This window comes from Notamacropus eugenii, chromosome 2, assembly GCF_028372415.1.
Source record: "Notamacropus eugenii isolate mMacEug1 chromosome 2, mMacEug1.pri_v2, whole genome shotgun sequence".
Taxonomy (NCBI): Eukaryota; Metazoa; Chordata; class Mammalia; order Diprotodontia; family Macropodidae; genus Notamacropus; species Notamacropus eugenii.
In genome coordinates, this window is record NC_092873.1 from 15359543 (window position 1) to 15384795 (window position 25253).

The 25253-nt window shown below is 50.1% G+C and overlaps 2 protein-coding genes across 12 annotated transcripts in view; one reads left to right on the forward strand and one right to left on the reverse strand.

Annotated features, from left to right (window-relative positions):
- The window catches only part of LOC140522101 (inner centromere protein-like), a 576743-nt gene that overhangs the window by 163084 nt on the left and 388406 nt on the right, over positions 1-25253 (forward strand). The window lies entirely within an intron of this gene.
- On the reverse strand, positions 1581-23325 carry LOC140522138 (uncharacterized). 8 transcript variants are annotated; one of them, XM_072637236.1, is made up of 8 exons: positions 22819-23325; positions 21010-21129; positions 20653-20797; positions 18860-19552; positions 12685-13229; positions 11863-12008; positions 8661-8815; positions 1581-7922 (listed from the first exon to the last, which is right to left on the reverse strand). In XM_072637236.1, exons 2-4 carry the CDS (start codon positions 21047-21049, stop codon positions 19297-19299), a joined length of 441 nt encoding a protein of 146 aa, XP_072493337.1. In that variant the 5' UTR covers positions 21050-21129; positions 22819-23325; the 3' UTR covers positions 1581-7922; positions 8661-8815; positions 11863-12008; positions 12685-13229; positions 18860-19296. The 8 variants fall into 8 exon arrangements, with proteins under 8 accessions (XP_072493337.1, XP_072493333.1, XP_072493331.1 ...); XM_072637232.1 differs by having other exon boundaries at positions 12685-12801; positions 13096-13229; positions 20653-21129; XM_072637230.1 differs by having other exon boundaries at positions 12685-12811; positions 13096-13229; positions 20653-21129.

Below are 25253 nucleotides of genomic sequence, written 5' to 3' on the forward strand. Positions count from 1 at the left end.
TTTTAAAAAAATGACCAATTATCTTCTAAGGCAAAATGCCTTCCACATCTAGAGAAAGAACTATGAAATTCAGTTGCAGAATACTGCAATCATTATTTTGTGTGTGTGTTACATTTTGGTTTGTTATTTGGTTTCTCCCATTCATTATAACTCTTCTACACAACATGACTAAAGTAAAAATGTATTTAATAGGAATGTATGTATACATCCTGTATACAATTTTATGCTGTCTCAAGGAGAGAGGTAAGGGGGAGGTAGGTGAAAATGATCTAAGTTTATGGTAGTGATTGCACAACACCACAAATAGAAAAAAAGAAGAAAAAAACGTGTCATTTGTTCTTGGATTTTGCCAAATTCTCCTTCCTTCCTCCTCTTTCTGAACATGCTCATACCAAAAGTGAATACCGAATCAACGTTGAATCCCCAATGTCTGGCTGCTGGGATCCCTGTTTTCTGTGGAATGACTGCAGTAACAGGGACATAAGAATTCGTGCTAACTAAATTCCCAAAGAATGGGCTGAGCCACAGTCACATATTTCTGTCTTTTTTCAGGAAAAAGGGCAGACTATTAAAAAAGGTGTTGCCTCCTAGAAGCTTTTGTGGAACCAAATGGACATCTTGTCAACGAAGGGCCCACTCACTGTAGAATGTAAACCTCAACATTGCCTGTCATCCTGAGCATCCACTGCAAAGCCTCCCCTCAATAAAGCAAATCATTTCATTCCTGAATCTGTCCTCATACTTATTTAGCTATGTCTGAGATTAGGTGGTGGGAATAATGGAATCAAAAAGGACCAAGTGGGTGAAAGGGTATAATTGTTTAAATGACATTTACAGCATGTTCTCTAAGGCCTGGAGGCTCCAAACAATGAGCTTTCCTGATGGGCTATGTGGTGGGTAGAAGTCACTTAAGCTGTCCGTAGCTCAGGTTTCTCATTGTCAAACCAGGGGAATATTCTGGCAGTCATATCTATGTTTCCTGGGCTTCTTCCTCACAAGGTCCAATTCAACGGACAGCCAAACTCCTGGGTTTAAGGATAAGACTGAAATCCATAGAAGATCCCTTTTTCCATTGAGCATTGGTTGAACTACAGGTATGAACATGGCACGTTCCTGGGCGTTGAGATAGAAAATCTAGAAAAGAACTGGCTCCAGCATTCATATAAATGACAATTAAATGCATAAGACAATAGCTTAGGTGACTATCACACAAGTGCACACACGGCAGGTGTGTTAGTGGTGCTAAGCCTAATAGAAGTGTAGACCATCTTTTTCAAAATGTCAAATTAAGTACAGGGGGTCATGAAGGATCTGTGGCATGTGAGGCTATGTGTAAGCATGGGATAATCAATCAATAAACATTTATCAAGCACCTTCTGCTTATCAGGCACTGTGCTAAGCTGTGAGGATATAAAAAGGGCAAAAGACTTAAGTCAATAGAAAGGAAAAGACTGAAGAATCATAAGGAAAAACGACATGACTATTGGATCGTGGACACAGGGGAGAATGGGAACAAATCAGAAGAATAGTCTTAGAAACAACTCAAGATACATTTTCTTCTAAGATCATAACAAGGCAAACACAGTAAGGCAACATTTATTAAGTGCTGACTGTATACCAGGCACTGTAAGTCCTGGGGTACAAAGGAAAGAGAGTGTCCTTCTATGCGGAATGAATAACAACATTTATTCAGCTCTTACGAGGTGCAAACTACTGTGCCAAGTAGTCCCTGCTCTCATTGAACTCCTATTCTAAATGGAGAGAGCAATGTATAGGTTTCAACTGTCAGTCGGATGAAACATTTCCAGCATTCTTAGGATGGAGAAGGAAAACATAAGGTAACGAGCATCCTATAATATATTTTCTACTGACAATTCTTATGTTTCCAATTTGGAATCATGTGGGATATAGAAGCAAGAACTTTGGTGGCAAGAATGTTATTTTCTGGGTATTTCATAAATTGAATGTCTGAGGACGTTGGGGCTCTAGCACCTGCAGGAATAGTTATCTTTTCCTTTTCTTTTACAGATGAGGAAACTCAGGCATGGTGATGGGGAAACGATTTGGCTGAGCCACATTTGTAGTAAAGTGGCCCAAGGAGCCGGATTCGACGCCTCGGTTGTCTAGCTCCAAACGCATCCCTCTAGCCAGACCTTAGAGCCCCACCTGTTCCTTCCCCCACTGGTCCTTCTGTCCCTAACTACCATGGAATTCTGTAACCCCAATAGCCTGAGTAACTCCAAAAGGGACAATTGGTTTGGAAGGTTGCTTGTTGGCTCTAGTGGTCAAGAAATGGCCCAGAACTGGGGCGTAGGAGTCCAAGCAGTGACCAGGTCTCGCTGGTGCGGCTGCAGACGCCTAGGTAAGCAGGAGTAGGGGGGAGGGGAAGTATCAGTCTGGGTTGGCATTCATCTCTTGGGGGAAGCAAAGCTGAGGCTATGGATTCTTAGCTGCTTTTTTCTTCTGTTCAAAAGCCTCCCATAGAAGGCACTTGGACAACCCCTTTGTCCCAGGGACCTCTAAGTTTGATAAGAGATCCCATAGGCTAAGAGGACTCTCTGTCCCCCAAATCTCCCTGACTGACCTGGCTTCTTGCACTGTCGTGCGGGTTACACTGCTGCGTGTGTCTGTTTCAGAACTCACCTGGTGGACCATGAGCTAAGGTCTGGTCAAGGCAATGGTTAGGTTGGCTCTTTCATTTTTGTCCCTTGAGGGCTTTGAATATCTGACATTGGCTCAGCTTCAATGCCCTTGGGCAGCCAGAACTGCATAAGCCTGACCTCTTTCCTTGGCACCTGTCACAGTGTTTCTGGCCCTCCACAGGGAGACTCCAGGTCCGATATTGGTACTTTCTCCCCTGGGGAGCCTGGTACCATATTCCCTTAGCTGGTGTCTCAGGGGATAGAACTCTGGACCTGGTCACTTACTGGCTCTGTGACCCTGGGGTAGTCACTGAACTTTTGTGTGCCTCAGTTTCCTCAACTGTCAAATGGGAACAGTCATAGTACCTGATTCCCAGGGTGATGAGGAACAAGTGACATAGTATAGGTAAGGCACTTTGCGAATTGAAAGCACTTCTAAAAATGATTATTCCCATGAATAATAACGGATCTTAGATCCCCAAACCCCTTTAACAGTCAGGGCTTTTATTCCCAATAGAACTTGGGGTGGGTGTACGGGCCTGGCTCTTCCTGTCTATACTTCCCAATTGCTGCCTGGCTGCCCTGTTCCCTTCTGGAATTAAGAGCTCGCTTTTCTGAGGAGACCTGAAGACCTGCAGTAGGGGCTTGTGTTGACGTGAGTCATGAGGGACGAGTCTTGGCTGCCTTGCCTGCCTTCATCCTACTTTGTCCCTTTCCTCTGGTTTTCTCCTTGGGCTATGGGTTCTGTCTGTGAGGAATGATCTGCTGGGGATTTGCATCCCCTCTAGCTCCCAAGGTGCTGAATTAAATGGAACTCATCAATAGGAAACGGGGGTGTGTTGACATTGGTGAGCAGTGGTGTGCTGGGCACGAGGTTGCTTTGCAGAATAGTAAGCCATCAGAGGGAGGATTTTGGTTTCCAGGGGATTCTATTTCCTCAGGGCAGCAGTATGAAATGAGCATGGGAGCTCCTTCTGATGCCCCATGGCCTCCCTGGGCAGGGTTGCCTGAGTCCCCAACCAGTTCCTTACTGCATTTGGGATGTAAATCATCTGCGGAAGAATAATGCCAGGTTGTTGCTGGGCCAGCACTCCACCTTAGTTACAGGGTTGCCCCTGCCTCTGGATCCTGGCTCATTTTAAGGTGCAGCAGCCAGTGATGTCTGACCCATGTCACGTCTCTCTTCCTTGCCTCACCCTGGGATCCCAGATATATACTCAGTGGTCCCTGTGGTCCGCCAGCCAATTGCCAAGGCTCCTGTTAATCACCTTCTTCCTGCCCAGTATCCTGTTACCTCCCAGTTTGCTGTCAAGACACAAAAATCTAATGGCAATTGTTGGAGATTCTAACAGCTTGACATATTCAGAGGACAAATAGGAAGGGAATGATTTCTCTGGGCCTGGCCCTGGGCTTAGCATGGCAGATACAAGTAAGCCAAGCTGGTGCCAGACTTCATGGGGCACTTAGGTTCTTACGTGGTAGATAACACAGGGAAGTGGTAACAAGTGTGGGGCATTGACTGAAACATACTACCCAGAATGAGTACACTTGACTTTGAACTGTTCATTTGATTCCTTGGAACCATTTAGCCTTTCTGAGATCACTGCTGCCTTTCCAACGTCGTCGAAACACCTACGACCTCGAGAAAGATGGAGTGTGGAGACTGGAAAGGGAGCCAGTGTGATGCATCAGCATCAGAAAATACGAAGGTATCCAGATTGCTGCTGCAGTGAAGACATTCTTGGCATCTAAAGATGCTCCCAATGGCTAGTGCATTCAGGGTGGAGGGATGGGAGTGATCTTAAAGCCTGGGCCTGCTCCCTTTCCCCTGAGCAACCCTCAAGCCTGCTTCAGGTGATTTTTCTCAGCAGGTGACCTGGGAATTCTCATTTTGACCTTCCCTTCTGCTCTGAAATTGCAGATGGCACCATGGGGACCACCATAGGCTGTGGGAGAGTCTTGGAGAACCGCAGCAATGAGATGGTGTGGCTGCAGCAGATTCAGGAGGAGGAGTGTGTGAGCACCTTTTCCAGGTTAGCCTGGGGCCAAGAGACCCACATGGGTGCAGCAGCCCAGGGCATGGGGTATTGGGCAAAAACTGAGTGACCTGAGGGATTGGTGACAGAAACCATTATTTAAAATGGGGGGAATGTGTGGGAAATCTGGCCCCTGTTGTAAGGCAGTCAAAGGAACTGAGAAAGCACAAACAAACAAGGACAAGCATGTGTCCCATTACACTCCTGCTCAAAGCTCTGCCATTTTGGGATGTTTTCCTTCCTTCCCTCCCCTCCTCTTTCTTTTCTTCTTTTCCTTTATTTCTCCTTCCATCCTTCTCTCCCTTCTGGCCTCCCTCTATGCCAGGCATTGTATGGAGCCCGGAGAATGAGACGCTCTCTTATCTGTGGACTGGATCTTGTGTTCTAAAGGGATCTGACCAGTCTTCTGGACCTGCCCTTCCTATGCTCCATCAGTATCTGGCTTCCCCAAGGCTAAGTGGGCAAGGCAGGACAATGGAGACAGGCCTGAGTTTGGTGTCAGCATCTATCTCCAGCCCTCATAGTGTGTGCTACCTCCCTAGGCCTCTGTAAATAGTGGGAGCTGCGCCAGAAGGCTTCCAAGGTCCCATCCATTCAAATGGTGGTCCAGTGATGATGGCAGAACTCTCAACACTGTGCTTGGTGCTGTGGGAAACATGGAGGGAAGTAGGAGATGTTGAGGGGAGAGGAGACCCAGGCAAGCAGCAAGAGCAGGGCAGGGGAGAGTTTGGTGCTGGCGTGCAGGCCCTCCAGGGCGTGCAGGCCCTCCAGAGTATCCAGGACCCAGATTTGGAGCCAGAAGGGACCTTGGAGGTCCTGGAGTTCAAGACTCTCATTTTTACAGATGAGGAAACTGAGGTAAAAGGTAAAATGCCTTGCACATGGTCACCTAGCTAGTCAGTGTCTGGGGCTGGATTTGAATTCGGGCTTTCCTGACTCCAAGCCAGTACTCTATCCACTGTGAGTTCCTTAAGGGCAGGAAACATATTTTGGACTTGCTTTGACTTCCAGGCATATGCTTTAGACTGAGAGACAGAGCCTCTTAGATAGGTGATGCCTAGGGCCGTGGTCTCAAGACCCTACTTTCTGTTTCCTGCAGGGGTTCTGGCCATGGTAGCCCCAAGAACAGTCAGTACAGCTGCCAGCTACTTCAGAACAAAGACAACTTGGAGAAGCTGGTCCCGGTGGTGTCTGAGAACCGCTCCGTCCCTTCTGGGACCCAAAGCCAAGCAGCAGTGGTTCCCTCGCTGCCTGCATAAACCACGTTGTTCCCCAAAATGTCCGGGAACCTGCCATCCTCAGGTAAGCTCGTACCTATCATGGAGATCTTAGCGAGCAGCAGAGTGCCGAGAAGTGCCTAGTGGCGAGCAAGGCTAGGACAGCCAGCCAGAGGCTCTCCTTTGTCCACGTTTTGGAGTGTGAAGAGACATCTGTGCCAAAGGAGCAGGTGGAAAGCCTACCTGATCCAGCATCTGGGACCTCCTCAATGGGACTTACTGAGGCACCCAAGGTGAAAGATACGAGGCCTGCTCAGTCTGTGTCCAAACTCTGGATAGCCCAGCCAGCTTCTCCAGAAGATGTAGCACCTGTGCTGACCAAGTCAGAGTATGCCTCCTCTTCTTTAGGAACACAGCCTCAGCCAGAGACTGAGATCCTCTTGGACTTGCCAGAAAGCTCCCGGACCTGAAGGGGCTCCCGCTGTGACCTCTGTTCTGTCTGTAGGAGCCTGGTGCACAAGTCCTCACAGGCCCAACCAGAGTCTAGAAGCCAAGCAGATAGCGACAGTGGTAAGGCCTTGTGGGGTGATGGGGTGTAGGAAGGAAGGGGAAGCTCTGGGGCTGGTGGTTGTCTGCCTGCTGCCTCCTTGTCCAACCTGCTCTGACTTTGTGTTTACTGGAGGAGCACCTCCCTCTATTCCTCCATTTCCTCATTTCTTGAGTAAGGGCTATGAGAACAGATGATCTCCTGGGGCCATCCCTTTAGAGGCTCTCCCAGGCAGGGGCAGACCTATTAGGTCAGCAGACAATCACCAGTAACGTCTCAGACTCCACAGAAAAAGCTTGACTTTTCTCTAAGGCAATTGGGATGTCAGGAGGGCACGGAATTGTGCTTCAGAGAGAAAGTTGTGGAGAAGGAGGCTGGCGATGCCAGATTAAACCTGGATAAGTCAGGCAAACTCCACAGGGGTTGGCATCCTGGTCCAGACTGGCTGCCAGGCTCTGGTGGATGGAAGCAGCCCTAGCAAAGCATGCAAGATGTGCGTATGGGCTCTAGCTTCTTGCTGTAGCATTGGGGGCAGATGAAGGAAAGGTTCATGTGATAGGACTGAGAAGGAAGAGGTCACATGGAAGGTTCCTGGGGGGTGTTGGGCCATTGTTGTTTCAGAGAATTCAGCAGCCCAGTGGTCAGTCCAGGTTGGCCACTTAATTGAATCTGAGGTTTGGCTTGAACTTCAGATGGTGATTGGCTCCTCAGTGGGCTTCCCCCTCCTGTTCACCTGGGCAGGGGGGAGAATTGGGGGGGGTCACTTGGCAGCCTGGTGCCCTGGGACTCAGTGTGACCTTGTTCAGGTCTCCTCTTTTGTCCATTTCCACTACTGTGACTTGATTCCCTCTGTGCCCTAAATCTCTGACGAGGATCTAACAAGATAGCAGAGGTGAAAGGATCTGAGTAAGGGTGGGTCTCCATTGTGTTCTTCTCTCCATAGAGAGCAAGATGGACCAAGATGAGGAGCCCAGCAAGTTTCTTCAAAGCTTCCTCAAAAATTTTTCTTTATTAACCTAACCTCATAAACTAACCGTTTCTTTACCTAACCTTATAACTCTGGAGCTTGACATCAGCCTCAAACTAGCTATGTAGCAAACTAGCACTTATGTACAGGTGAGGGACTGCTGGCTTAGCCATGTGGGCCGTGTGTGCGCCATTTTCCCTGGAGCTCGCCCACAGCTTCTGGGGATCTCCGTCTCTGCTGCCCCCAGGCCTGGCTTTGACTGCATAGGATGGACAAGAGGCACTTCCCTTCTCCCTTGTCAAGGTGTCTTCATGCCATTTGACAGACCCCTCAAGTGCATGGACACTGGCAGGGGTGGAGAATGCCAGAAGGCAGAGCTGGTGCGAGTGTGGCAACATGGTTTACTCCTTTGGAATACGTCCTCGAGGTCCAGGTTGAGGATGGTGCCAAAGAGGTGGTCAATGTCAGGAGGAAGGTAGTACTGATGAATGACGGCCTGCCTGAGCTGGAACCCTGGGGCAGGAGAGTCAGGGGTCACAGCAGAGCAGGGCACTCACAAGGAGATGCCATCCAAGTCCTAATGGCTCCCCCTATCAAGGCCGCTCCAATACTTCCCTTCCCATCATCCCATGTAACGCCATTCCTCACAGCTGAGAACCTCCCTCCCCTGACCTCAGACCCCAGGCTCTCAGTAAGCTAAAGTCCTCTCCCAGCACCTCAATTCAATCCCTTCTTGTCCCTGAAGGAGCCTCCTGAGAGCCCACCCTGCAGCATGTCTCTTCCCTTGAACTCCCTCCCTCCACTGAACTCCTTTCAAAAGTCAGATGCTCATCACTCCCTTCAAGTTCAACTGTCCCCAGCAATCTCCTCAGTACCAAATGGAACAGTCGTGTCTCTGCAGCCAATGGACTCCAGGCCACCTGCCCCTTGCCTGTTTCTCCTCTTTCCTAACTGACTGCTCCTCAGCCGTCTGTATCTAGGCTCCCTCCTGGGCCCCCTTTTCCTTTCTCTCTATACTGTCTCCTCTGGTGAAGTGGATCACTCCCAGAGCTATGCATGCATGTAGCCCTCTCCTCTCTCCTGAGTGCCAGCCCGGAATCATCAAGGTGCTGCCCCTCACCCCTGCCCTGTCCCAGGAAAACCCAAAGAGACCAGGGGCAGTAGCATTTGAAGGAACCAGTGGAGGAGAGGGTAAGGGGTAGGGCTGTAGCCAAGACCAAGGACCATCCCAGGTCCCACCCAGTGCCTCACCCTCTACTGCTTCTCCTCCACTTCCCTCTGCAATCTCTCCTTGTGTAGCTGCAGGGCTCGCTCCTTGCAAAGCAAGTGTCCGTCCTTATCAGTCACCAGCACGGCGGGGCGCCACCTCCTGTCACTTTGCCCAGGGCTTAACTACTCTTCACCTACTGATGACAATGAGACAGGAGAAACTGAATCAGGATGAAAGTCAGGGAAGCGTAAGGTCCCAGATGCCAGGGCCTGGTTTGTTTCTGTCTTTGTACCCCCAGACCTGAGATACAGTGTCTTGTGCATATAGTATCTACTTAATAAATGCTCAATGAATTGAATTCTATTTTCTGTTCCACTTTATCCAAGGACATTCCCAAACACTGATGCAGGAGCCGGCAATCAGTACTGCCTCCCACCAGAACACCCCCACCATAGCACTCTGAGTCAAGTGCTTTGAAAGAAATGGAATGATGAATGTGAGAGATGCGTAACTATACATGTAAGTATCCGGATGTGATTTCATATCTGGACCAGTAATTTCACCAAAGCAGGGAACCTGATGCAGAAACTGCCCCATCCTGGAGACAGAGCCATACGTCACAAACGAAGTGTGTTAAATGAGCGTATGTAAAGCCCATCTACATAACCTGTCTTTGCCGCATCCACCCTCTTTCCCTTACAACTCTCCACCTTGAATTCTCGACCTGTTATGGTCCAAAATGTAAAAAGGATTAGCAGCTGCCATCAAATCCCAGAATGCAGTGAGCCAAAGGATCAGTCAAGAGACTGGCTCCAAGAATGAGTGCAGTAATCCTGCAGCGGGAACAAATGCGCTTTTAACAGAATAGAGCACTTTCAAATGCCCTAATGAAAAGCTCAGAGCTGAGGAGAAACTTTGAAATTCAAACACGGGAGTCAAGGGAAACCAAGAAAGGCAAGGAACAAGTGGATGTCTACTGATGTGTTTGACAGGCCTGGGGATGCCTCTACCATGAGAGCCACTATTACAGGGAAGGCCAAGACTAGCGCCCAGGCAGAAAACTTGAAAGGAGTGGAGATGGCAGACAATTGGGGCAATTCTCACTGAAGTACGCTAGTAACTCAGAAAAAGTGAAAAGTACACAGAAGAATCAGTACCAGACCATAATTACCCTACGGAAGTTTCACTGTAAAGGGAACCCAAAAGCCCAGTCAACACTTGATGTGCTCAGGAAATGGAAAGGCACCAGCTCAAAATACAGAGTGATCCGTAAAGTGCCACGAAGGACCAGGACAGAGATTAATTAGGAGCAGGGCTGCCTCAGACAACTGCAGGAAAACAAGCTGATATCGGATGTGGCTGGAGTGTCGAAGTAAGCCCACTGTCCTGAAAGCATCAAAGGATGCAAGTAGGATGTCAAAGAGATGAAAACATGGAAAAGGTCTGCCGATTTCTCTGGGGAGCTGGGTTGCTCTTCATTCTTTAAGTTCCCAGTCCCTGCTATGCTACCTGAGGATATAGAAGGGCTCTCAGCAACACTGAGAGGCCGCAGCTCCCTGGGCAGAGCTGGAACCCCACCAGCGTGGAGGAAGTATCTCTACCAAAGAAGGAACACACCAACTGGGGAGGGGCCGATCAAACTGATCTATGGGTATAACAAGAATATTATTATGCAGCAAGAAATGAAGCTCTGGTACTGAGAAAAGACCAAGGAGAAGAGCAGGCACAAGGACAGAAGAGTGTGAGCCAAGAATCGTACGGAAGGGGAGATGAACTGAACAGCCGCCCCAGCCCCTCTTCTTCCTGGACCTCAGCCCATTTGCTGTAGGGAGGTGGAGGGCGCAATGCTGCCCACATGAGGTCAGGGCAGCCCAGCTCTCCTTTACACAAGAAGGAATACTATGGGAGAGCAAACAATGTCTGTCAAAGACATTAATAAATCCTATTTTTAAAATACAGAAATAAAAATAAACCGTTGCTCACGCTCAAATCTGCTTCCAACAAATTCAACTTGTGTCTCAAGTTGTCTAAGCCTCAGGTTTCTCTTCTGCAAAATGGGGATGATCCCTGCAAATACACAACTCTCAGAATTGTTGTCAGATTTGGCAGAAGCGAGGGAGTTTGTCCCGCACAGCTGGACAGTCAACCCAAGGGAGGAAAAAGACCTTGCCTTCTGCTCTGGGCTGAGTGCGAGGGATCAAAGTGCTTGCTCATGTTCTAAGAACTCATGAGAAATGGCCCATCCAAGGGAAGGAGAACAGCGAGTCCCAGAACGGCAAAAGACAAAGAGAGAAAAGCAGGATGTGCATGGGGAATCATGCTCCATGACCCCAAGCTCCCCAATCTGAAAACTCATCCTCTCCATAGCCCTGTCTGCCAGAGATGACACCACGATCTCAGACTCCCCCTAAGGAGGCGGGAAACTACAAGGAGGGCCCAGCATGACCCTGTGAGCCTAACGACAGAGCCCATTTACCACCCACACGTTTTGGGAAAAGAAACTGAGTTTTGGAGAGGGCAAGGGACATTCTCAATGCCAGGTGGAAGGCAAATAATGGAGTCAGCATGTGGCCTGGGGTAACCCCACGCACCTCCCTGCCCAAGAGGCCTTCTCACAGATGTGGGGTATCTGCAGGGAGCTCACTCACTCACAGCCTCTCTCTCACACACACATATACAATCTCTCACACACTCATTCTCACACTCAGCCTCACACACACACAAGCCTCACACAGTCACACACACACAATCTCTCACAGACACGCACGTCACACACACACACTCAGACAGTCTTACTACCACTCACACACACAGTCACACAGTCTCTCACAGACACACACAATCTCACACACATTTCAATCTCACACAGTCAGTCTCAAACAGCATCTCAGACACATAGTCACACACAGACAATCAGACACAGAAACAGTCTCACACATGAACACACACAAAGGCACACAGTCACACACAGGCACACAGTCACAAACATGCACACTGGCACACATGCATGCAGCTATACACGCACAGACACACACTCATGCACACACAGAGTAACACACTGTCACACAAACGCACAGTCACACACATGCAAACACGCACACCTGCATGCACCCACACATGCACACACACTGTCACATGCCCTGTCACACGCACACACTCATGCACACAAACACACACACACACACAGACATGAACACAGAGGCAGGGAAGGAACAGCTGTTCAGGAGGCAGACAGGCCCTCACCACTCAGCTTGGAGCCTCTCCTCCTCCCACTTCCTCTGCACCTTCCTCTCCAGCGCCAGCTGCCTCTCCCACTGCCCCTACTGCACCGTGTTCCTTAGGGCTTCTGCCACCTTCCTCTGTCACTTCTGCTCTCACTCCTCCTCCTGCTGCAGGTGGAAAGGAGAGGGATCCCATCAGGGAGGTGGGGAGGGAAAAGTCAGATGGGCCCTTGAGCTCAGACAACTCACTGAGCAGGAGGAGGACTGGTATGGGCACGGACCAGACTGCTCTAGCTCGCCCTCAGTATCCCCCCTGCTCTCAACAGTCTAAGATCTCCTCAGCTCTAAAATCAGTGGTTGTACAAGAATCATCCATAGTGTCTCCAGAATGGGCCCATGCTTCTGACTGACTGCAGAGTGAATATTCTGCACTTGGCATCATCCTCCTCCTTGCCCCAGTAAGACACCAGGCAGTGAGGGGCATCAGGTATCCCAGAATGGACGGTGAACAACTGTCCCCAGTCTGTCTCTCTCAGGTTCCTCTCTGACACCAGGAAGAATGATGAAGATCACAACATTTCCAAAGTGCTTGGCTTGGGTTGTCTCATCTGGTCCTTACCAACACTTCTACTAGGCAAATATAACTTTGCAGAAGAGGAAACTGAGGCAGGCAGCAGTTAAAGCAGCTGCCCAAGGTGGCACAGCTGGATCTGAACTAAGGTCCTCTTGCCTCGAGGCTCAGCACACAGGGGCACACAGTTGGCTGCCCACAAGTAAGTGGGGCCTAAGGACCAGAGGCTGGCCAGCTCCACTCCTCCCTCCATGGTGGCCCATCTGCACTCACCTGCTGGAGTCTCTTCTGCCTCCAGGCTTCTTCCTCCTGCTTCAGGCTCATCTCAGCCTCCTCCAGCTTCTTGGCAGCTTTCTTCTTGGCCTTCTCAGCCAGCAGCTTCTGCTTCTCCTGTGAGACCCTGACCAAGCAGGTCAGGGGTCAAGACCCTGCCCTGTCCCACACAGCATCTCGCCAGGGGCCCAGGGTTTCGGGCTGTCTCTGACCTCCAGCTTCTGCTCAGTGCGTTTCTTCTTCTCTACCTCCACCTGTTCTGCCTGCTTGTGGCCCTGCAGGGCCTTCCACAGGCACTGTTCCCATTTCAGTGGGGCACAAGGAGGAATGGACACATTCTTGGGCTTGGCAAGCCCCCTCAGTCCTCCCCAGCACCCCACCCGTCCAAGCCTCCGGAAGGTGGTCACTCACATCTTTATTTCCTCCAGGTGCTGGCGCTGGTCCTCCTCCACCTTCTGCTTTCTTAGGAGCTCAGCCTCCTCCTTCTTTTTCAGGTTTTCCAGCCGCTGTAGTTCTTTCTCCTGAGGACAGGAGGGGGACTGCAGCTGTGAGGCAGATGGGGAGACCACCAGGCACCAAGACAGGTCAGAATCCCCAGACTCCCTTCTCCCCACCCCCTTTCCCTGGGAGGCCCACCTTCCCCCCATTCCACCTGCAGAGAGTATGTCACAGGCAGGACCTGAACCAGGTTCTGAAGGCACCTGTCTCTTCTCTCCACATGCTCTAGCAACCATTCTTGACATCAATGGGTCAAAGGAAGGGAAGCTGAGGGCATGGGGGGTGGCTGGTGTCCTGCCACTGCAGCTTTCCATGGCTTGCTCGGCCACTAACTGGCCAGGTGGCTGTACACCATTGCTTCCCCTCTCTTAGATCCAAAAGTCATCATCTGTTAAATTGGCTCATTGCCCTTCCCTTCCATGGAGGCAGTATAGAAACCAAGGCTCGGAGGCTGTCCTGACTCCTCTTGATAGTCAATGTCCGGGGGCCACTGATCCAGATGGGCAAGGGGCTCATCCAAGGCTGCACATACAAGACACGGCGAGCTGGGCTTCACACCCATCAAAAGCTGTGAGGTGCAGCCAAATGATCAATGCCATTGGACCCCAGGATAACTGAGCCCACTAGCTCGAAGAGAGTGCAGCCCCCACAAGAACGCCTCACACACCCCTTGGCCACCTGTCTGGAAAGAAGTCGTGGACCTAGTGTTCTGGGAGAGACCCCCGAGGGCCTTCGTGGCCTGTCAGCTCTGGGTACCCCTCCAGGGGAAAGACTGAGTAAGGCTTGAGAAAGCTATCACATGGAGGCTGAAGAAAAAGGAGAACAGAGGAGGACAGAGACTAGCTCTACTCTGCCCAGCCTCAGACTGCACACCCAGAAGGAGTCAAAATCTGGAAGAAACCAACGGAAGAACAGAATGGAGCCTTCTAACTCGACCCAATGCACAGGACTTTGAGGTCCACTGCACTCAAGCATCATGCTGACAGCCATACACACCATACCTGCCTTGTGAAGTAGTGAGCTCCCTGCTGCTCTGAGGTGTTCCAGTAAAGGCTAGACAGATGACCCCGTCAGGATGCTGCGTAGGGTACACCTCCCTCTCACAGAGCTAGAGTTGACATAACCTCCCAAGCTCACCACACAGACGCTACCCAAGGGATCTATCCCCACTCAGCTCCAGCTCCCTCCTCGCACTGCCCTTTCTGCCATCATCCAGAGGTAAAATCTCCCGATTCCGGCAAGTGGTTCAGTTTGGATTAAGAAGTGGGAGAGTGGGAAGCATAACAATGGGGAAGACAGTGGGAGACAACATTTTAGGGATGACTGGTACAACTGGGTTTGCCTGTTCAATAATTCAGGTGTCAACTAATGTTCATCAAATCGAATATACCAAAACCCTTCCAACTGATGAAACAAAAGTCCTTTCTGAAAGAAATTGAACCAGAAATGCTTTAAGCAGCACCTTCTTGCAACACATTTAACTGACAAACTAGGGGGCTTTGGGGGGGGAGCCACGTCTCAGGAGAATTTTCAGTTTGTAAATTCCCTCCACCACTCCGTATCTACATCTCTGGACAAGCTAAAGAAAGGGCCCGGAGCACTGAAGTTCCTGTGATCTGCCCTTTAGTCCACAATCTCTTGAAGGTCAAAGCGCTCGGATCTCTCCCTAAACAGAGACTTTGGGGTGAACAGCCTTCCCTGGGACACCAAGGCCTTCTGACTCTCAAGTTCAGTGGGTCATCATGGGACAAAGCTCTCCTCAGAGGAGAGCCAAGACACCACAACCCTGGCCAGAAATGCTACCTCGTGCCCCAATGCTCCAACGCAAGGAACTCCCCATTCCCAGAGGGAGAAAAAAATAGTTTCATTGACTCCTAATCATCTGCTTGGCTCTTTCTGGTCTCTAGAACATAAAAGGAAAAGGCTGCTCCCCCTGGAGGAAGCATGCGAATATTTCAAGATAGAATCAGCTGCTTGGCCTGGACCTTGGGCATGGCCCTGAAGTTTCTTACGAAGTATCCAAGAAGGTCAGCAGGAATCTCACCCCAGGAACCCAGATTTAGGTAAGTGAGAGACCTCCCCCAAACCTCGCACAGACACCCTACAGACAACAACCCCCTGCCTTAGCATGTGGGGATCCCGGAGGCAGTACCCCTGGCTGGGCACAGGAAAGTAGGCGAGACTGTGCCGACAGCAGCCAAAAGTTATGGAGACAGCTGTCCTGCTCCCCCAGGGTCCTTTTCTGATTCCCAGAGGCTGGTGATGGTGATAGACCTGTCTCTGCCCAAGACTCAGGTTCACTTCACTTTCATCACTCCAGGTCTGTCTCATGGCTCTTCCCCCTCTTCAATTCCAAAAGGCAAATCACTTCCACAACTTTAAAATCAATTGGCTAGAAGGTTTTGTGGAATATTCCTCAGGGCAGGAACCAGCCTCAACAGTAGTGTGCTCCTTACATCAAACTCAAAGGAAAGTTCCAACCTCCTTAAGCAAGGATCTCAGAGACTTTGGGAATTAGGAATGAGACTTTGAAAACGTAGTTCTTCTCACTAACAGTAGCTGAAAAGGTCAACCCTACCATTCTAATGTGGGGAGCAGTACCATGGAGCCAGGGTACGGGGAAAATCGGGGGCAAGACAGGCCAAGCGGCCACTTGTTTCTTTGTGGGCAAGACCTCAGGTTTGAGGCCTCAGGATCAAGGAGGGTCAGGCACTGGGTCGTGGCTGCTAACACAGCAAAAGGCATGCCCGTGTTGGGTCATCTGTGCCTGGCCAGCAACCCGGGACAAGCCCTGCAGGGACTCACTGGGTGACCCTGAACCAGCAACTCGACCTCCTGGGATTCCCTTCCCCAGGGAGTTACTCTGCTGACACACTCACAAATTTGGTGTTCAAAACAAGTGATTCTAGTACTTCAGGAAGTAGTGTTGCAGTAGGGAGGGTGGGGATGGGTGGCTATGCTACTAAGGTGATAGGTGGGTGGATTACTCAGGAGAAAACTGCCCTGTGAAAAGAGGAAAGGAGAAAAACCTGGCATTAACTCCTCTGGCTGCCTCAGACACCCCAGCCAGGCACACAGCCAGAGGACTTGACCAACCTACCCTTGAACCCAAAACTGCACTCCCAGCGGTCCCGTGAAAGGCCCAGGAACAGGACAAGCAGAGAAGGCTGTCTCGTGCCTATCCTGGGCCCTGGTGCTGCTCTTGGCATCGAGATAGTGGAAGTGTTGCACTTTTAGAATGATTTAATGACACTGGGGCGGCTGGCTGAGGTCAGCGTCATGAGCGTCTGGGTCTTCTGCAGTGTGTGTAGGAATGTCCGTAGGGGCTGCACCGCCTGCCCAGGGAGACAAGCATGAAGGCGTGGGCATGGTGCCAGCATAGCAGCAGCCAGGATGAGAGCTATGCGCACCTGCCTTAACTTGCTGCCAGGGCAGACGTTGATGGATGCAAGGAGGAGTGAGAGCCTCATCATCCATGTGGTCACAGTTCTCACCCAGCTCACTGACAGCCTGCTTGTAGTTCCTCTTCTTTCCGTGGGGTCAGAAGCAGCGCCCATGGGGGCCCTGACAGGGATGACAGCAGCCCCCTGCCACAGCCCAGGCAGCCAGGCCCTGACAGGTGGGGTCTCAGCCTTCCCCCTCCCTCCATGTCCTGACCCTGGCACACTTCAAAAATCACAGACGTAGTGGCTCACTCCTAGAGGGCTCTAGGTAGACCTGGGGAGGGACAAAGGTCAAGTCCCCCCACCTGCCCTCAGGCAACTCACAATCTGACAGGAAGAACAGATGACAACAGCCAGGGTGAGAATAACACACCCACTACTGTGTAATCATAAGTGTTTGATTAAATCAAATAGAACTTTTCTAAGCACCTCCTGTATTAAAAAGCCTTGTTCTAGGTTCTGAGGCTCCAGCAGTAAAGAGGGAACAAGTTCTGCCTTCAAAGTCTCACATCCTGTTAGGAATGTCTACAGTTAGGTGTGTGTGTGTGTGTGTGTGTGTGTGTGTGTGTGTGTGTATGTATGTAGGTCACCTATACATGGTGCATGAGTTTATTAGGGGAGGGAGGGAGAGAGGACACTTCCGTCTCCATTGGAGGCCACAACTCCTCCTGGAGCCACACACCAAGGCCACAGGGAGGGATTACTCAAGGTCCACCAGCACTTTGCCAGCAACAGAACATCAAGAAAGCTTGAGAGGCCTTCCAATTCACCCATTTGACAGAGAAGGAAACTGAGGCACAGAAAAGTCATCTGCCCAAAGTCACACCAATAAGTCTGAGGTCTTATCATCCAGAGAACTTAGAGAATGACTTCTTCCTTTCCTTTCACCTGCCCCACTAACCAGACTCTTCTTAAACGGTGATTCTGAGAATGAAGTTATTTTGGACATGACAGCTGTGTGTCAGGATGGGTTAGGCAGAGACCAGATCAAGGCTCTCTGGAGTGCCTCTGGGACCCCAAGCTCATCTGGAAAGTGGTTTTCCCCAACAGCCTAGCTTGCCTTGGTATATGTAGTCGGGGGTTTTGAGAAGGGCTGAGTCTAACCACCTGGAGGGCAGACCTTCAGCCCAGTGCCAGGATGTTTTCCTGACTGAGGCACACAGTGGCGCTTTAGCATCACTGAATCCTTGTGTCCCTTGGCCAGCTCTGGGGGCCATCATGAGTGGTCTCTCCCTGCCGCTTGTGCTCAGGGATACTCTCGGGTCATCCTATCTGATGATCTGAGGAAGGAAGCTTCCTGGCCTCCTTGCTCTCTACAGAGAGAAGAAGACAATGGAGACCCACCCTTACTCAGAGCTTTTCACCCCCACTATCTTGTGAGATCCTCGTCAGAGACTTAGGGCACAGAGGGAACCAAGTCACAGTAGTAGAACTGACCCAAAAAGGGGACCTGCCCAAGGTCGCACTGACTCCCAGGGCACCAGGCTGCCAAGTGGTTCCCCCTCAATTCTCCACCCTGCCTAGGTGAGCAGGTGGGGGTAGTCCACTGAGGAGCCAAGTCACCATCTGAAGTACAAGCCAAACCACAGATTCAATTAAGTGCCCAGCCTGGGTTGACCACTGGGCTGAATTCCCTAAAACAAAAATACCCCAACAACCACCAGCAACCCCCCCACGTGACCTCCTCCTCCTCAGTCTTGTCCCATGAACCTTTCCTTCATCTGCCCCCAATGCTACAGCAAGACGCTAGAGCCCACACCCACACTTGGCATGCAACGCTAGGACTGAACTGTCAGCCAGGATCTGGCAGCCAGTCTGGACCAGTCTGCCAACCCTTGTGGAGTAGGACTGCCCTATCCAGGTTCAGGCTGGCATTGCCATCCCACTCTTCCACAATTTCTTCTCTGAAGCACAGTTTCCCCACCTCCTGACATCCCAATTGCCTTAGAGAAAAGTCAAGCTTTTTCTGTGGAGTCTGAGACGTTACTGGTGATTGTCTGCTGACCTAATAGGTCTGCCCCTGCTTGGGACAGCCTCTAAAGGGATGGCCCCCAGGAGATCATCTGTTCTGACAGCCCTTACTCTAGAAATGAGGAAATGGAGGAATAGAGGGAGGTGCTCCTCCAGTAAACACAAAGTCAGAGCAGGTTGGACAAGGAGGCAGCAGGCAGACAACCACCAGCCCCAGAGCTTCCCCTTCCTTCCTACAGCAGATCACCCCGACAAGGCCTTACCACTGTCACTATCTGCTTGGCTTCTAGACTCTGGTTGGGCCTGTGAGGACTTGTGCACGTGGATCCTACACACAGAGCACAGGTCACAGCGGGAGCCCCTTCGAGTCCAGGGGCTTTCTGGCAAGTCCAAGAGGAGCTCAGTCTCTGGCTGAGGCAGTGTTCTTAGAGAAGAGGAGGCATCACCTGACTCGGTCAGCACAGGCGCTACATCTTCTGGAGAAGCTGGCTGGGCCATCCAGAGTTTGGCCACAGACTGAGCAGGTCTCATATCTTTCACCTTGCGTGCCTCAGGGAGTCCCATTGAGGAGGTCCCAGATGCTGGATCGGCTAGGCTTTCCACCTGCTCCTTTGGCACAGATGTCTCCTCATACTCCAAAGCGTGGACAAAGGAGAGCTTCTGGCTGGCTGTCCTAGCCTTGCTCGCCACCAGGCACTTCTCAGCACTCTGCTGCTCTCTGAACGAAGCTCTCCATGATGGGTACGAGCTTACCTGAGGATGGCAGGTTCCCGGACATTTTGGGGAACAACGTGGGTGATGCAGGCACCGAGGGAACCACTGCTGCTTGGCTTTGGGTCCCACAAGGGACGGAGCGGTTCTCAGACACCACCGGGACCAGCTTCTCCAAGTTGTCTTTGTTCTGAAGTAGCTGGCAGCTGTACTGACTGCTCTTGGGGCTACCATGGCCAGAACCCCTGCAGGAAACAGAAAGTAGGGTCTTGAGACCACGGCCCTAGGCATCACCTATCTAAGAGGCTCTGTCTCTCAGTCTACAACCATGTGCCTGGCAATCGAACAAAGTCCAAAATATGTTCCCTGCCCTTAAGGAACTCACAGTGGATAGAGTACTGGCTTGGAGTCAGGAAGGCCCGAATTCAAATCCAGCCCCAAACACTGACTAGCTAGGTGACCATGTGCAAGGCATTTTGCCTTTTACCTCAGTTCCTTCATCTGTAAAAATGAGAGTCTTGAACTCCAGGACCTCCAAGGTCCCTTCTGGCTCCAAATCTGGGTCCTGGATACTCTGGAGGGCCTGCACGCCCTGGAGGGCCTGCACGCCAGCACCAAACTCTCCCCTGCCCTGCTCTTGCTGCTTGCCTGGGTCTCCTCTCCCCTCAACATCTCCTACTTCCCTCCATGTTTCCCACAGCACCAAGCACAATGTTGAGAGTTCTACCATCATCACTGGACCACCATTTGAATGGATGGGACCTTGGAAGCCTTCTGGCCCAGCTCCCACTATTTACAGAGGCCTAGGGAGGTAGCACAGACTAAGGGGGCTGGAGATGAATGCTGACTCCCAACCCAGGCCTGTCTCCATTGTCCTGCCTTGCCCACCTAGCCCTGGGGAAGCCAGATACTGATGGAGCATAGGAAGGGCAGGTCCAGAAGACTGGTCAGATCCCTTTAGAACACAAGATCCAGTCCACAGAGAAGAGAGTTTCTCATTCTCTGGGCTCCATACAATGCCTGGTATAGAGGGAGGCCAGAAGGGAGAGAAGGATGGAAGGAGAAAGAAAGCAAAAGAAGAAAAGAAAGAGGAGGGGAAGGAAGGAATGAAAACAGCCCAAAATGGCAGAGCTTTGAGGAGGAGGGTAATGGGACATGCGCTCGTCCTTGTTTGTGCTTTCTCAGTTCCTTTGGCTCTGCCTTGCACAGGGGCCAGATTTCCCACACATTCCCCCCATTTTAAATAATGGTTTCTGTCACCAATCCCTCAGGTCACTCAGTTTTTGCCCAATACCCCATGCCCTGGGCTGCTGCACCTACGTGTGTCCCTTGGCCCCAGGCTTACCTGGAAAACGTTGTCACAGCCTCCTTCTTAATCTTCTGCAGCCACACCATGTCCTCCTTCTCCACATTTTGCCTGAACTCCCTCACTGTGGTGTTGTCTGCCTCCCCGATGCTCACAGAGCCTTTGCTGGTCCCCATGGTGCCATCTGCAATTTCAGAGCAGAAGGGAAGGTCGAAATGAGAATTCCCAGGTCACCTGCTGAGGAAAACCGTCTGAAGCAGGCTCCAGCGTTGCTCAGGTGAAAGGGACCAGGCCCAGTCTTTAAGGTCAGTCCCATCCCTCCACCCTGAGCCCACTACCCAGTAGTAGCGTCCTCAGATGCGAAGAATGTCTTCACTACAGCAGCACTCTGGTTACCTTCATATCTGCGCATGTGGATGCATTTCACTTTTTCCATTTCAAGTCACAATTCTGCACCTTGGCCTAGGTCATATGGTTTCCTTCAACTCTTCCAACAGACCAGAGATCTCAGAACGGCTAAATGGTTCCAAGGAATCAAATGAACAGTTAAAAGTCAAGTGTACTCGTTCTGGGTGGTATGTTTCAATCAGTGCCCCAGACTGGTTACCACTTCCCTGTGTTATCTACCACATAAGAACATTAGTGACTCATGAAGGCTGCCACCAGCTTGGATTACTTGTATCTGCCATGCTAAGCCCAGGGCCAGGCACAAAGGAAGCATTCCTCTCCCTTCGAGAGAAGTGACATGGGTCAGACATCACTGGCTGCTGCCCCTTAAAATAAGCCAGGACCCAGAGGCAGGGGCAACCCTGTAATTAAGGTGGAGTGCCGGCCCAGCAACAAGCTGGCATTCTTCTCCCTCAGATGCTTTACACCCCAAATGCAGTAAGCAGTTGGTTGGGGACTCAGGCAACCCTGCCCACGGAGGCCATGGGGCATCAGAAGGAGCTCACATGCTCATTTCATACTGCTGCCCTGAGGAAAGAGAATCCCCAGGAACCCAAAATCCTCCCTCTGATGGCTTACTAATCTGCAAAGCAACCTCGGGCCCAGCACCCCACTGCTCACCAGTGTCAACATGACCCCTCTTCACGTTGATTAGCTCCCTTCAATTCAACACCCTGGGAACTAGAGGGGATGCAAATCCCTAGCAGATCCATTCCCCACAGGAAGAACCTATAGCCCAAGGATGAATCCAGAAAAAAGGGCCAAAGTAGGATGAAGGCAGAAAAGGCAACCAAGACCTGTCCCTGATGACTCATGTCAATCCAAGCCCCAACTGCAGGTCTTCAGGTCTCCTCAGCTAAGTGAGCCCTGAATTCCAGAAGGGAACAGGGCAGCCAGGTAGAAATTGGGAAGTACAGACAGGGAAAGCCAGGCCCGTACACCCACTCCAAGCTCCACTGGGAACAAAATCCCTGGCTGGGAAAGGGGCTTTGAGATCTTAAGTCCATTATAATTGATGGGAATAATCGTTTTTTAAAAGTGCTTTCAATTCTGCCAAGTGCCTTACCTATACTATCTCCCTTGATCCTCACCACCCTGGGAAACAGGTGCTATGACTCTTTCCATTTGACAGTTGCGGAAACTGAGGTGGACAGAAGTTCAGTGACTAGCCCAAGGTGACACAGCCAGTAAGTGACCAGGTCCAGAGTTCCAGCCATTGAGCCACCAGCTGAGGGACTATGGTACCAGGCTCCCCAGAGGAGAAGCACCAATATTGGACCCGCAGTCTCCCCCTATGGAGGGCCACAAACACTGTGACAGGTGACGAGGAAAGAGGTCAGGCCTTTGCAGTGCTGGCTGCCCCAGTGTATCTGAAGCTGAGCCAATGTCAGGTGTTCAAGGCCCTCAAGGCACAAAGATGAAAGAGACAACCTAACCATTGCCTTGACTAGACCTTAGCTTATGGTCCACCAGGGGAGCTCTGAGACAGACACACACAGCAGTGTAACCCACATGACAGTGCATGGAGCCGGGCCAGTCAGGAAGATGTGGGGGACAGAGAGTCGTCTCAGACTTTGGGATCTCTTATCAAACTGAGAGGCCCCTGGGACAAAGAGGTTGTCCAAGTGCCTTCTATGGGAAGCTTTTGAACAGAAGAAGAAAAATGGAGCCAAGAATCCACAGCCCCAGCCTTGCCTCCCCCCACGAAATGAACCTCAAGCCAGACTGATGCTCCCCCTCTCCCCCACTCCTGCTTACCTAGGGGTCTGCAGCCACACCAGCGAGACCTGGTCACACCTTGGTCTCCTACTCCCCAGTTTGGGGCCATTTCTTGATCTCCAGAGTCAACAAGCAACCCTCCAAACCAACTGCCCCTTTTGCAGTTATGCAGACTGTTGGGGTTACAGAATTCCATGGCAGTTAGGGACAGAAGGACCAGTGGGGGAGGGACGGGGTGGGGCACTAAGGTCTGGCTAGAGGGATGTCTTTGGAGCTAGAAACCTGAGGGGTTGAATCCAGATGCTTTGGCCACTTTACTACAAATGTGGCTCAGGCAAATCGTGTCCCCATCCCTGTACCTCAGTTTTCTCATCTGTAAAACAAAGGGCAAGGGTAACTACTCCTGCTAGTGCCCCAACCTCCTAAGACACTGAATTTATGAAATACCCCGAAAATAATGTTCTTGCCACCAAAGTTCTTGGTTCAAAATCACAAAAACTTCCAAATTGGAAACATAAGAATGGTCTGAAGGAATTACATTAAAGGATGCTGGTTATCTTATGTTTTCCTCCTGCACCGTAAGAATGATGGGAACATGTCATCTGACTGACATTTGAAACCTACACATTGCCCCCTCCATTTAGAATAGGAGTTCCTTGAGAGCAGGGACTACTTGGCACCGTACTTTGTACCTAGTAAGAGCTTAATAAATGTTGTTATCCATTCAGTCATTCATTCATTCTCCTTACAAGGACACTCTCTTTTCTTTCCTTTGTACCCCAGTCATAGAGTGCCTGATATAGAGCCAGATCTTAAAAAATACTTATTGCCTTATTATCTTTGCCTTGCCATGATCTTGGAACAAAACATATCTTGAGTTGTTCCTAAGACTGTTCTTCTGATTTGTTCCCATTCTCCCCTGTGTTCACGATCCAATCGTCATGTCTTTTTTCCTTATGATTCTTCAGTCTTTTCCTTTCTATTGACTTCTTAAGTCTTTTGCCTTTTTTGTATCCTCAGAGCTTAGCACAGTGCCTGATAAGGAGAAGGTGCTTAATAAATGTTTTTTGATTGATTATCCCATGCTTAGAAATAGCCTCACTTGCCACAGATGCTTCATGACCCCCTGTTCTCAATTTGACATTTTGAAGAAGGTGGTCTACACTTCTATTAGATGTAGTACCTCTAGCACACTTGACATGTGAGCATTTGTGTGATAACCACCCATGCTATTCTCGTATGCATTTAAAAAATTGTAATTTATATTAATACTGGAGCCACTTCTTTTCTAGATTTTCTATCTCCTTCAAAGCACAAGACTGTGCCCTGCACATACCTGTAGTTCATTCAAGGCTCATTGAGAAAAATTGGATCTTTCATGGATTTCAGTGTTACCCTCAAACCTAGGAGTATGGCTGGTCATTCAAGACCCTTCAAAGAAGAAACCCAGGAAATATAGATATGCCTGCCAGAATATTCCCCTGGTTTGACAATGAGAAACCTGAGGTACAGACAGCTTAAGTGACTTCTACCCACCACATAGCCCATCATGAAAGCTCATTGTTTGGAGCCTCCAGGCCTCAGAGAACAATCAATTGGTGTGCTATAAACATCATTCAAACAATTGTACCCTTTCACCAACTTGGTGTTTTGTTTTTTGATTCGATTAAGTTCCACCACCTAATCTCAGACACAGCTAACTAAGTATGAGGACAGATTCAGGAAGGAACTGCCTTCGCTTTATTGAGGGGAGGCGTTGCGGTGGATCCTCAGGATCACAGGCAACGTTGAGGTTTACATTCTACAATGAGTGGGCCCTTCGTTGACAAGACGTCCCTTTGGTTCCACAAAAGCTTCTAGGAGGCAACACCTTTTTTAATAGTCTGCCATTTTTCCTAAAAAAGACAGAAATATGTGACTGTAGTTCAGCTACATATGCTATAATGCTATAAATGCTATGAATGTCATTCCAACAATTGTACTCTTTCACCTGCTTGGTCCTTTTTGATTCCATGAAGTCCCACCACCCAATCTCAGACACAGCTAAGTAAGTATGAGGACAGATTCAGGAACAAACTGCATTTGCAACACCTTTTCTAAAAATAATCTTCCATTTTTCCTTAAAAAAAGACAGAAATATGTGACTGTGGCTCAGCCCTTTCTTTGAGAATTGAGTTAGCACAAATTCTTACATCCCTGTTACTCCAGTCATTCCAAAGAAAACAGGGATCCCAGCAGCCAGAGGTTAGGGATTCAACGTTGATTCGGTATTCAGTGTTGGCATGAGCACGTTCAGGGAGAGGAGGAAGAAAGGAGAATTTGGAAAATCCAGGAACAAGTGACACATCTTTTTTTTTTTTAATATTAATTTTCTTTATTTTGGGTGTTCTACAATCACTACGGTATAATTTACATTTCTTTCGCCTGCCTCCCTCCTCCGTCCCTCCTCCTGCCCTCAGACGGCAAACAGTTTT

What these genes read in the sequence shown, in the direction of transcription:
- LOC140522138 (XM_072637232.1), bottom strand. Translation starts at nt 19,541, where the DNA reads ATGGTAGCCCCAAGAGCAGTCAGTACAGCTGCCAGCTACTTCAGAACA. An exon ending in CCAAGCAGATAGTGACAGTG is followed by an intron (nt 13,230 to 18,859) that starts GTAAGGCCTTGT and finishes TCTGCCTCACAG; the next exon opens with CTGCAGTCCCCCTCCTGTCC.